Source organism: Schistocerca nitens, chromosome 2 (assembly GCF_023898315.1).
Source record: "Schistocerca nitens isolate TAMUIC-IGC-003100 chromosome 2, iqSchNite1.1, whole genome shotgun sequence".
Taxonomy (NCBI): Eukaryota; Metazoa; Arthropoda; class Insecta; order Orthoptera; family Acrididae; genus Schistocerca; species Schistocerca nitens.
Genome location: NC_064615.1, coordinates 402960201 through 402973485, shown reverse-complemented (window position 1 = coordinate 402973485; position 13285 = coordinate 402960201). Strand labels below are relative to the sequence as shown.

The 13285-nt window shown below is 39.5% G+C and overlaps 1 protein-coding gene across 3 annotated transcripts in view; it reads right to left on the bottom strand.

Annotated features, from left to right (window-relative positions):
* The window catches only part of LOC126236255 (exocyst complex component 7), a 116373-nt gene that overhangs the window by 15158 nt on the left and 87930 nt on the right, over nt 1–13285 (bottom strand). For all 3 annotated transcript variants that reach the window (XM_049945409.1, XM_049945407.1, XM_049945408.1), the window contains exon 10: nt 8869–9103. In XM_049945409.1, coding sequence (XP_049801366.1) covers nt 8869–9103 — 235 coding nt within the window. The remainder of the gene's footprint in view (nt 1–8868; nt 9104–13285) is intronic.

The following is a 13285-nucleotide window of genomic DNA, read 5'->3' as shown; positions in this document are numbered from 1 at the left end:
TTAGTGAAATTAATAAACACTCTACAGATTAAATTAACATTAATGTTTTACACTCAAAAGTAAAACTGCAAATTATGTGAACCATACTGATATATGACATCATAATGTTAGTGTTAGCTAGTGGACAAAGTTTTGCGATAGAGACCTATTTATTCTGTTTCTCAAAATATAATTGCATCTTGTTTTTCAGAGTAACTTATCAAACTATTTTGCCAAGTTTCTTCTGGCAGCTGGATTCGTGCACCAATTTACACCTGCAGGAGATCATCTTGTGTACAAAAATACCATTTCAGCTTAGTCCTCCCATGTGTAGATAGGGTAGGGTGAGGGGCAAAATCAGGGCTTTAAGAAGGGTGGTCATGTTCTATTGATGGCTACTGCAGCTATGTAATATTTTTGATCACTGTGTTGAAGGAGCAATCATTTAATCTTATTCTTGATCCAATTGTTTGAACGTGTCTGTGACTTTAAACAAGTAGTATTCTATATACCCCCCCCCCCCCCCAATAATGAATTTTTAAGGGCTTAGTAATAAAGCTGGGTTTTCTCACCTGTAAACATATTGCTCACGCTAAAAAAATCAAATATCTATTTCTTTTACAAGACATGATTAGTGATTTATTCCTCTGTTAACACATTGGCAGCCAAGCATTTTATGTGGACATAAACACCAACCGGCTCTCCAAATGAATGGGCATGGTCAAACTGTGGCAAAGAGCTGAGTTGACCACTCAGTGGCAAAACAGTGCTGAGCAAAACATTCTTGATTTCAATGGCTGCTTACCACTTGTGGTGTCTGGATTCGTATCCCCAACACCAGCTTCTCTGTATTACATAGATGAGAGTTGTCATTATAACACATCCTTCGAACCCATAATCCTTCTGGGCCTCAGCCCACAATAGCCCCCACCCACAATTCCTTCCACCCCTAACCAGGACCCTAACTCCACCCACACCCTCTTCCCACAGCCTTCCCATCCTCTATTCCGTCTGCCCTACCTATACACACCAGGCCATAGTCATAGTGTGCTGTACAGTGTCCACTTGCTCCGAACACCTGCAGCGAATCCTTTTGTTCTTTATCATTAGACTAGGAATCTCATTAACAGGAGCAGATTACAATTCCTAATATTTGGTGCCAGATTAGTTAAGAACTTTCTCATATGTGTACCACACTGCTTGAAGAAATGTTCCTAATGCAACCAACAGCAATATACTTCAAAGAAGATAAATTCTAAGAACTGTAATTACCTTGTCATGAACAGATATTAAACTTTCCCCTCCAAAAAATTGGCTACTGAGAAGAGCTTGCAAAATTTGTTCAGGAAAAAAGAAACAATGTAGTAGCAAAGCAGGTAGGTAATAAGTTAGTGGTGTCCCAGCTCTAAAATACCACTCTGCATACCAGAATGCTTCCAACTGCTCCATGCCAATGTCAATTACCTCTTAAACTGCACAAGAACTCAAAACACTATTGTTTTGTAAAGAAAATTTTACTTTCTACATTATTTTTTTCAATCAGAGAATGCAAAATGTCTTGAACGTTACATATTTAACATTTTTTAAATAGCCATAAATGCTGTTTTCTCGAAATCTGAAAGTATTAAGTAGTATGGTACTCACAAAAAAGCAAGTTTTCTACCTTAACGATAGCCTTGTATAATGTTGCAAAATACAAATGCAGACAGGGCAAAGGATTCCTCTATGTTTCTGTTCTCTTTGTTACCATTATAACTTTAAGTATGTTCAAATGCATATTGTGGCTTGTTCCACATGTGCCCCACATTGCAAAACTACTCTTACCTTTGCTTGTGCTGACTTGCATTAACATTTCAATTTAATGTCTTGCACATATCTTCCAACTTATAATAGCCAGAAAAGTGATGGCCACAGAATATTGGAACCATACATAGAATAACTAGATATGGAAGGAAAGCTTACATAGTTAACAATGCGAAAATTTTTACACTGCTATTCACCACTTGTCTCTGAACCATAGGCATCCATAAAAAAGGGAGCACCCCATCACATCCACCTCCTCCCCATTCTTGCCCTCCAGAATCTACGTGAAGCATCAAGTTTTATTTACTGCAAAATTCCCAAATGCTTCTAAAATTGAGTGGATAACCATCATTTCTCAGGGATATAATAAGTTATTTGTATCACCTATACAATTTTGTTCTTGTTGTATGACATCTTGAAACTGACCAACTCACTTATTTATTAAATGGAAATTTTAAGAGTCTTGCAATCCCCCCCCCCCCCCCCCTCCACACACACACACCCATTCCGGGTAAATTTATGTGAATAGCCTTGGTAGCCATCCTCTGAACTATAATCACAGTGAAAAATAGTTCACCGAGTACATCTCATTCTTCATTCTTGCACAGAATAGACAGTAGTAGTCGACCAAGACAGACGCAGCAACAGGCAAGTAACCACTTTTGTGACATTTACAAGCACCTGACCAGGAGCGAAATTTATTACATCATCTGTGAGCTTTAATAGTTTAGTTAATTGAGTTTCTGCGTATAAATTTAATATCTAATAGCCACTGTTCTCACATTTCCGTTTGCGTTGGAAAGTAAACCGATTTTGTGACATATTACAAGTTCATAATCAGGCAAATTATTTAGTTTCACCTGAATCCTTCAGTAGTTAGGTTTTTGAATACCTACGTATTACTAGTCACAGTTCGTGCGTTTTCATCATTGTCTACGGTAGAGCCGCGCAACACATGCCAATAGTCCATTTATCTGCATTGTTTAGTTTTCCACAGTCTTTAGTATGGACAGGGACTGCGAATGTTGTGTACGGATGCGAGCCGAGTTGGTGACACTTCGCTCTCAACTTCAGGCTGTGATGGCTTTCGTTACACAGCTTGAGGTTGGTTGGTTGGTTTTTGGGGAAGGAGACCAGACAGCGTGGTCATCGGTCTCATCGGATTAGGGAAGGATGGAGAAGGAAGTCGGCCGTGCCCTTTCAGAGGAACCATCCCGGCATTTGCCTGAAGTGATTTAGGGAAATCACGGAAAACCTAAATCAGGATGGCCGGACGCGGGATTGAACCGTCGTCCTCCCGAATGCGAGTCCAGTGTCTAACCACTGCGCCACCTCGCTCGGTACACAGCTTGAGGCTGCAGTGGGTGGGCACCACTGTTGTTGGCTGGTCGTGGGGATTCAACGGACGTCCAGCATGTCCGAGTCATCTTATCGCTCCTCACCAGTAGCCAACCCAGTTACTGCTCACACTGAGGCTGACCACTCACCTGTGGTCAAGTGGGAGGTCGCCCTGGGGCGAAGCAGGCAGCGAAAGACTTCCCAGGCAGTCACACGTAAGGCTTCCCCGGTTTGTCTGACAAACAGCTTCCAGGTGCTGTCTGTGGCTGACACTGTTGCTGAGCCAGATGTTGTTGCCTGTCCTGTTTCAGAGGAAACCACTCACCCTGCAAGATCCAGGCAGTCACAGAGGGTGGGATTATTGGTAGTTGGGAGCTCCAACATTAGGCGCGTTATGGGGCCCCTTAGGGACTTGGCTAATAAGAAGGGTAAGAAAACAAATGTGCACTCTGTCTGCAGACTCGGTGGAGTCATTCCAGATATTGAAAGGGCCCTCCTGGATGCCATGAAGGGCACAGTGTATAGCCAACTGCAGGTGGTTGCTCACGTCAGTACCAATGATGTGTGACACTGTGGATCAGAAGAGATCATCTCTGGTTTCGAGTGGCTCACAGAAGTGGTAAAGGCTGCCAGTCTTGCTTGCAAGATGAAAGCAGAGCTGACCACTTGCAGCATAGTCGACAGGACCGATTGCAGACCTCTGGTGCAGAGCCGAGTGGAGGGTCTGAATCAGATGCTCAGACTGTTCTGTGACCGTGTAGGCTGCAGATTCCGCGACTTGCGCCAAAGGGTGGTTGGCTTTCAGGTTCTGCTGAATAGGTCAGGTGTCCACTATACGCAGGAGGCAGCTACACGGATAGCAGGGGGGGGCTGTGTGGCATGGACTGAGCGGTTGTTTAAGTTAGAGGGTCTCGGCAAAACACAAGAAGGGCTTCAGTCACAAAAGGTGCAGGCTGAACACAGGTAGAATGTAGATACAGGAACCATTGGTATAATAGCTGTAAATTGTCGTAGCTGTGTTGGGAAAGTACCAGAACTCCAAGTGCTAATAGAAAGCACTGATGCTCAAATCGTTATAGGCACTGAAAGCTGGCTAAAGCCGGATATAAGCTACGCCGAAATTTTTGCGAAGAACCTAACGGCTAAACACGCTTGGCAGTGGCATGTTTGTTGCTGTTAGAAGTAGTTTAACTTGTTGCAAAATTGAAGTAGATACTTCCTGTGAGCTAGTATGGGCAGAGGTCATTGTTGGCAACCGGAATAAAATTATAATTGGATCCTTTTACCGACCTCCCAATTCAGATGATACAGTTTCTGAAAGGTTCAAAGAAAACTTGAGTTTGATTTTAAACACGTACCTGACTCATACGATAATAGTTAGTGGTGACTTTAATTTACCCTCAAAATGTTGGTGAAAATACATTCTTAATTCCAGAGGTACGCATAAAATATCATCCGAAATTGCGCTAAATGCCTTATCTGAAAATTATTTCGAGCAGTTAGTTCATGGGCCCACGTGAATAGTAAACGGTTGTGAAAACACACTTTACCTCTTATTTTATTATTTTGAGCTTTTCTTCATTACAGAGGCTTATCTCCAACATAATAATTTATTTGGAAATTACAATACAAACAATAAACGTTCTTAAACTATATTTTCAAAATATTCCTCCAGGTGTTTCGATCTTGTGTGTCCTCTTCCTCTGCGCCCATTCTCCTCATTGTGTGCTGTACATTTTGCAACCAGGTGGTCATAGGTCGTTGTCGTTGTCTTCTTCTTCTTCTTCTTCTTCTTCTTCTTCTTCTTCTTCTTCTCCCCTCCGGTTCCCACTCCAGTATCAATTTTGGTATTCTGGTTTTCTCCACTCGTCGTACGTGCCCGTACCACTGTAATTTCTTCCTATCCATTACGTCATATATTCTTTCTTTTATTTCCATTCTCCTTATTATTTCGGCGTTCCTTATCTTTTCTTTCCTGGAGATTCTTGCCGATCTTCTCCAGAAGTCCATCTCTAGAGCTTGTAATTTTTTTAATGTGGTTCATGTTAATTGTCCAGGTCTCCATTCCATACAGAACCACACTCTCTAATATGGATTTGTATATTAATTTTTTAGTTCTGCTCATTACATTCCTGCTCCATAAGACTGAGTTACGCATCCCAATGACCCTCCATCCGCTACTAATTCTTTTATTGATTTCTGACTCTGATTTTCCCTCGATTTCTAAAATGGATCCCAAATAACAGAAAGTGTTTATCTTTTTGATTTTCTTTCCTTCAATGTATAGCTCATCTGAATCATTAGTCAAGTATTCTGTTTTTTGGTAATTAATCTTCAAACCCCAAGTTTTGTATGCTACTGCTAGTTGATTGCACATATAGTTAGCATCCTCCCCATCTTGTGCTACGACTAATTGATCATCAGCAAACAATAAATGATGTAGGTAAACGCCATCTCTTATTTCTAATCCCATACTATTACATTTACGAGACCATGTTCTAAGGCTAATATCTATATAGATTTTAAATAATAATGGTGACATGGGACAGCCCTGTAAAAGGCCTTTGCTTGTTCTAAATTTCTGTGAAAGTTTATTACCAACTTTCACTTGGCAAATGTTATCTTTATACATCTGTTGTATTATTTTAATCAAGGAAGGGTTTATGTTTGCCATATGCAGTGCTCTCCAAAGTAATTTTCTTGGAACAGTATCATATGCTTTTTCTAGATCTATGAAAATTAATCCTGTATTTTTTGATTTTTCCCTATGTTCCTCCAAAATCTGTCGTAATGTGAAAATATGATCTACACATGATCTCCCAGCCGTGAATCCACATTGTTCTTCTTGGGTTCTAAAATTTTTTTCCAGTTAGTTTTTAATTACTTTCGCAAAAATTCTCATTAATGTGTTTGTAACACAAATTCCTCAATAGTTTGAACAAATTTTGCGATCCCCTTTCTTAAATATTGTATTAATGTAACCTAGCTTCATCTCCTTGGATACTGAATCTCCATGTATCATTTTGTTGAAGAGCTGTGTTATCAGTTTCACAATTTTGTCACCACCATATTTCAGACACTCCAGATTGATATTGCCTGGTCCCGTTGATTTACCATTATTTCCTGTTCTCAACACCTGAAGTACTTCACTTTCTAAAATTTGGATCTCATCATCTTCATGTCCTTTTTCTTCCACTGTTCCTTCTTCTAGATATTCTTCTCTGTCCTCATTTAATAATTTTTGGAAATACTCTTCCCATTCCTTTTGTGTTATCAGTTGGAGATTAGTTTTGCTTTTTGTATCCCATCGAAGCCCTTTTAATACTGACCATGCTTCTTTTGCTCTCCCAAATCCTAATTTGCTATTCACCTTGGCACATGTTCTTTCCCATGCTTCATTTTTTGCCATCCTTATTTTTTTCATCACTTCATTCTTCTTTTCCTTGTATACTGATCTTGTTTCTTCTGATTTATAATTCCACTGAAGGAACGCATTTCGTTTTGCTCTAACGAGGCCCTCTAGTTCCTATGACCACCACTCTGCTGCTGCACGGTTGTGGTTGCTATCTTTTTTCCCCAAAACCTCTGTTGCTATGATTTTCACATTAGCTTTTATATAGCCATATATTTCCTCTGTACTTCCTTCAAATGATTCAACCAGTTTCCTTTCCATCCTGGCCGCAAAGAGTGTTCTGATACTTTCGTCTTGTAGGCTGTCAATATTAAAAGGTAAATTTTCATCTTTCTCAGTCCGGTTCATTTTATTTATGTTACTTGTATCATTCCTTGCATTCTTCCATGGCCAGAAAGACTTCATTTTTACTAGATAGTGGTCTGATCCACACTGGGCTCCTCTATAACATCTGACGTCTACTGCCTTGAAACTACTTGTTTGCCTAATGATAATATAATCTATTATAGAACGAAGTTCTTTAGTGTTCTGTTGCCAAGTATATTTATGAATGTCCTTACGTTTGAAAAATGTGTTGGTAATTTTTAGATCAAATTGTTCACAAATTGCAATCAATTGTTCCCCATTGTCATTATATTCGTCCTCTCCATGTTTTCCTACTTGACCTCTTAGCAACAAATAATCCTGAGTTAATAACAAGGATCAAAACCGATTCAGGCATTAGTGAACACTGGGTTGTCATAGTGAGATTGAATATTGTAATCCCCAAATCCTCGAAAAATAAGCGGAAAATATACCTATTCTAAAAAGCAGGTAAGACTTCACTTGATGCCTTCTTGAGAGACAATCTCCACTCATTCCAAATTAATAATGTAAGTGTAGACCAGATGTGGCTTAAATTCAAAGAAATATTATCGGCAGCAAATTCCTAAAAGGAACTCGTTAAACTTCAGTTACATGATAAATCAGTCTAATCTAAAGGCCGTAAATTCAACTAAATACCTAGGTATTACAATTGCAAACAACTTAAATTGGAAGGAACACATAGAAAATGTTGTGGGGAAGGCTAACCAAAGACTGGCAGGAAACTTAGAAAATGTAACAGACCTACTAACGAGACTGCCTACACTACACTTGTCCGTCCTCTTTTAGAATACTACTGCGTGGTGTGGGATCCTTACCAGATAGGACTGACGGGGTACATCGGAAAAGTTCAAAGAAAGGCAGCATATTTTGTATTATCGTGAAATGTGGAAGAGAGTGTCACATAAATGAGACAGAATTTGGGTTGGACATCATTAAAAGAAAGGCGTTTTTCGTTGAGACAGAATCTTCTCACGAAGTTCCAATCACTAACTCTCTCCTCTGAATGTGAAAATATTTTGTTGACACCAACCTACATAGGGAGAAATGGTCACCCCGATAAAATAAGGGAAATCAGAGCTTGTACGGAAAGATATAGGTGTTCATTCTTTCCGCGCACTATACGAGATTGGAATAATAGAAAATTGTGAAGGTGGTTCGATGAAACCTTTGCCAGGCACTTAAATGTGATTTGCAGAGTATCCATGTAGATGTAGATTACAGATTTAATGGAAGCTTACTGAAATGTATATGCAGCTGTGGGGATTTATCATTTTAATTAAGAACTAACATGATAGCAATACTACAAACAGTTTTTTTTTTAAGTTAGTAATAGCCAACAATGGGACGAGCACAGCAAAAATCAATAAAACACTATAGACACTGTGGCATATAAGGAATATAAATATATTGCATTTATCTGAACATGACTTTGTTAAATGTGCATATTTGTGTACACACTGATTAAAAGTTGACATTTGCCTCATGGCTTTACAGCAATACCACATCAATTGCCAGCTGTGCCTTTATGTAATCTTTATTATCTCTGAGTTACTAAAGAACTGGGAATCTGCTTTTTAAATGTAACATCTGTAGGTAAACCCTCCTTCTCCAGTACTGACATGGCAGCTCTACTCAAGGGGAGTAAGACACCAACAGAAAATGGTTTAACCTACAGTTGCCAGAAACAGTACAGTGGACTGTCAAATGTGCTCAATAGTGGATTACTTGTGAACAACACACTACTTAAACATTGCAAGTACAATGGCACTTTCTGATTGTGCTCCAGCTGTAGTGGATTGTTCCTTATGTCATGCTGAAACCTTTGGTGAGAGGAGCTAAGTACTGCAGTATGAAGCATCAAGTAACAAAATTTTAATCAGGTTATACTCATCTCCACTACTTAGAAAGATTTTATAAATTCCTTAAGACTGTACCTGTATATACTTCTTCTAAAACATGAAAATACTTACGAATGTAAATTCCGACGAGTGCTTTGTTTCGATCTACCTTGCCATGACTTGCCACAGATGTATTATATGCTGGATCTTCACCCAGAACACCACCAATTGTATCAACATAGTCCAATAGTTGCTCCAAAAATACAAGTACATTGCTTGTTAATTCGTGAACAGTACCATCCTTTGGCAACTGAGTGCTTGGCTCTGTCCTTACACTCTCTATGAAGTTTTCCAAAGCTTTAGCACCCTGAAACATATTTCCAGTTGATTTTGTTTAATTAAAATTTTTATTTGCTAGGAATCATAAATATACATTCAGAAATGTGTGTGACATAACATCTGTTCAATTTCACTGTTACCGTAGTTCAGTATGTCTATTAGTTGATCCTCATATGATAATGTACACATAACCACGTGTGGTTACACATCCATGTTACCACCCTTCCTTGGCCAGTGCCTCTGCTGCCAACAGTAAATCAACTGGTCTTCTGTATGAATTAATGACCAATCAAGTTGACAACACTGGTCCAGCCACCAAACCACAACTGAATGCTGCCTCCACTTCTGTGGGGCACCCATGCAAGACACCAGCTCTCCTGCACCTTTGCTATGCTCAGTAGGGGGCTGGCTGTCGATGAACAAGGGATGGGACTTCGCTAAAGCATGTGCACACCAGTGCCTACCAGCATTGCCATAATGTCATTACTCTGCTCTCGTGAACTGAACTTTGCTATATTCCTGTACTGTACTTCAGACTTGTAAATGTAAATGCCGCCTAGGTTGTAACATGAAGTTTTGTGTTGTCATTGTTCTCATTAAACTGTTTAAGTGTTGGGCTTACTCTTTGCTTGGTTTGACACAAGTGGTGACAAAGATTTCTGTACTATCTTGGGTCTCAAGTGCTTTGTTGGAGGTTGTACTTGAAGACCAGCTCAAACAGCAACTGAAGGGCCAACAATGCTTTGAAAAACAGCAGCAAGAAAACAAGTAATGTTGGAAAAGGTGCTGTTAGGGCTACTAACCAAACAGTAAAAGCAGCCCATCCCTCACAATTTCCAGTATATGACAGATCTGCCAAAGACTGAGAGGAATACGAAAAGAGGACACGGCATCACTCTGCAGCATTCAAGTTCCACTCCACTTTGGAACCCACATCACTATCATTCGAAGAAATGTGTCACTTACTAACAACTTACCATCACTGCCGTTCCCATGTGATATCCTCAAGAGTATAGTTATATCAGTCTAAGAAGCAGCCTAAGCACTGACTGTGCTTGGCAACCTGAATTACAGAGCCTTAGTAGGAAGTGCACACTCGTCACTACAGGCTATAAAGAGTCATACACAGATACCTTGATTAGGGATGCAATAATTTGTTCAGCTCCACAAAAAGAGGTTCACCGAAAGGCACTACAATTTGATGTCCCATTTTCAATGAGGTTCTAACACTTGCTCAGCCATTTGAAGTGTCACAAGTGCTGGCCACCAGTTAAAGAGTCCTGGACAGACATACCCATAGTACACAATGACCAAAGCGAGGTGTATATAGCAGCAGTGAGGCATAAACATAAACATACCTCAGCACAACCACATCAACAGCGGACTCAAGTGAAATCTGCCATCCAATGACCACTTCTATCTTGCCCCTCATGTTTCATAAAACCTAATGTTGACTGTCCAAATTGTTGGTCTTATTACAATAAATGTAAAAAGCGAAGACTCATTGTGGAAATAAGTATATCTATGTCAGTTTGTGCCACAACGCAACGTGAACATCCAATGGACTTAAAGATTATTAGCCCAGCAGGCGGAATCTTCTGTAACCCTGGTATCTGAACAAATACCATTCATGGAACTAGAAGAAGTATGCAAAGTGTTTCCTGGCTTTTTTCACCAGGTCTAAGCAGAATTAAAGATTTCACTGCTCATATCACTCTAAAGCCGACAGCATATCCATGTTTCTTTGGGGCATGACCTATCCCATAAGCACTATGTGAACAAGTCAAGCACAAACCTGAGAGATTAATACAGCTGGGAGTGACAGAACCAATTATGTCTATCTGACGGGCAACACTACTGGTGGTGATAAAAAACTGTATGGCGAACTATGCGTCTGCTGCAATTTCAAAGTGACAGAAAACTCTCAAACAGTAATCAATACATACCCTATTCCTCATCCAGAATAGCAAAACTGACAGGGTGTGTCAGAATTTTTCTGAAGTGAACCTCTCTGGTGCATATTTGCAACTTCCACTCAGTAAAGCTTCTCAACAACTGCTAGTGGTCAACAGATCCTATGGACTGTACAAATGCAAAGAAATAGCTTTCAGCGTGGCAAGCACTCCTTGCACTTTTCCAGCATTTTTAGAGCAGCTCACACTAAATATTCCATGTTGCATCAAGTACCGGATTGTATTGTGGTCATGTGTTCAACCATAGATGAACTTTTCCAAAACTTCACGAATCTTTTTCAGACTCTCCAGAACGCAAGTCTGAAGTGCAATTTAGAAAAATCAAATTTTTTCCATCCTCTATTAAGTACCTAGGGCACATAATTGCTCCATTAGGAATTCAGCCAATGGACAGCTACATCACAGCAATCAATGCACTACCACAGCCCTCAAATATAAAGGAACTCCAGCCTGTTATGGGCAAAATTACTTACTATAAAGAATTGCATATCCATACGTCAGTTACATAAAAAAGGTATGTTATTTGTCTGGTCATCTGGTGTGAACACCCATTGAAAACCTTGATAAACAAACAGTCTCTGTTCAGCTCCATGCCTGGCCACCTTTAAACCAAGGAAACGGCTGGCAGTAGCTAGTGATGCATTGCAATATGAGCTCGGAGCAGTATTCGTCCTCTGAAATTCAGATGGTTTAGAGCAGCTGACAGCATTCACCTCTAAAATGCTACACACTGCAGAGTCAAACTATCTGCAAATAGAAAATGAGGCCCTAGCCATAATATAAGTAACAAAATTTTCATGTTTTTTTAATGTGGCATGAAATGTCACCTCATCACTGACCACAAACTGCTAATTTCATTATTTAGCCCTTCTGTGCAGATTCTGGATAAAACAGCCCACAGATCTACAATGTTAGGCCCCATTTCTCAGCCGCTAAAATTACAAAATTCAATTTTGAAAAACAGCACAGCATGTCGATATAGATTCCATATCTGATAATCTGATGGGTCCAGATGCACGCTTCAACCAAGACAAAATTCTCCATTTTTATCTAGATGTGGATGGTCAATAAGCATTACATGCCTTCCTAATTACATGTTCATGCATCGCCAATGCCATTGGTGCTGACCATGTTTTCCAAGTGGCCTGTGGGGGTGGCCTGAACAACTAAATCAGCTACTGCACTTGCACATCTACATATGTCATTTTTATTGGTTAATTTCCTGGACACTCATTCAAATGATGTTGGCATTTCACTAGAAACTGTGGAAACTTTAGAAGAAACATTAAGTAACTCGGTTGCATGAACTGTGGTTTGAACGATGGTGAACCTTGCAAATATGAAATTTGAATTACATGGCATGCAGTCAAAATGAGTGAAGGAAGGAGAAAACCCTTAAGGCTAAGCAGTGTGTGAACTCACTTCATTTCATAAAATTTGAAACTGAATTGTTTACAAGGAAGAAAGATTGTCATGAAGTATGCACAAACATGAAACTCGCAAAAGTGTGAAAGAAAAACTTAAAAGATTTCAAACTGCACATGAGAGTCAATGCACTGTTACCGAGGGAGATCTACAAGACTGGGAGCTCTGAACTGCAACTGAGGTGAACATTACTGATTTCCATGCTTCTTCAACCTTTGTAAACTGATTCACAAAATTATATGGAAAAGGAAGTTGCAAAATTATGAAGTTTACTTCAAGTGAACATGTACAGGGCATGTTATTAAAAGGTAATACTACAGAGAAATTAGAAGCTCATGTAAAGACAAAGCATCTTGGTAGCCCCTAAAATGCTGTGCATAAAGCTGATCAGTCAGATTTTATGCAAACCACACTTTATCATTTCAAATGAAAAAAGGCAGAGTCACAGGTGTAGTTTATATTTGCTATGACACATTTGTATACAACACACTTGTAATCAAAATGGCAAAATCTGTGAAAATGGGACAGTATAATTTTCAATATTACATCTGAAAAATCTTTTCAGTTGCAGGAAATACATCACTGCTTTTGTTGAATTCTTGGTCTGGACATAATGACACCTCTGTCTTTAGGAAAATGATAAAAAGACTTGATATAATTTGGATTCTCCCTGGAATGGATAGCGTGAGTCCATCTCTCCAGATAAAGAAATTTTTGCGAGAGAGTAAAGCATTTGTCAGAAAACTGTAGAACAAAATAATTTCTGGTGTGAGCCATTCCCTTGGCAGAGCAGATCCCAACACTCTGGACGT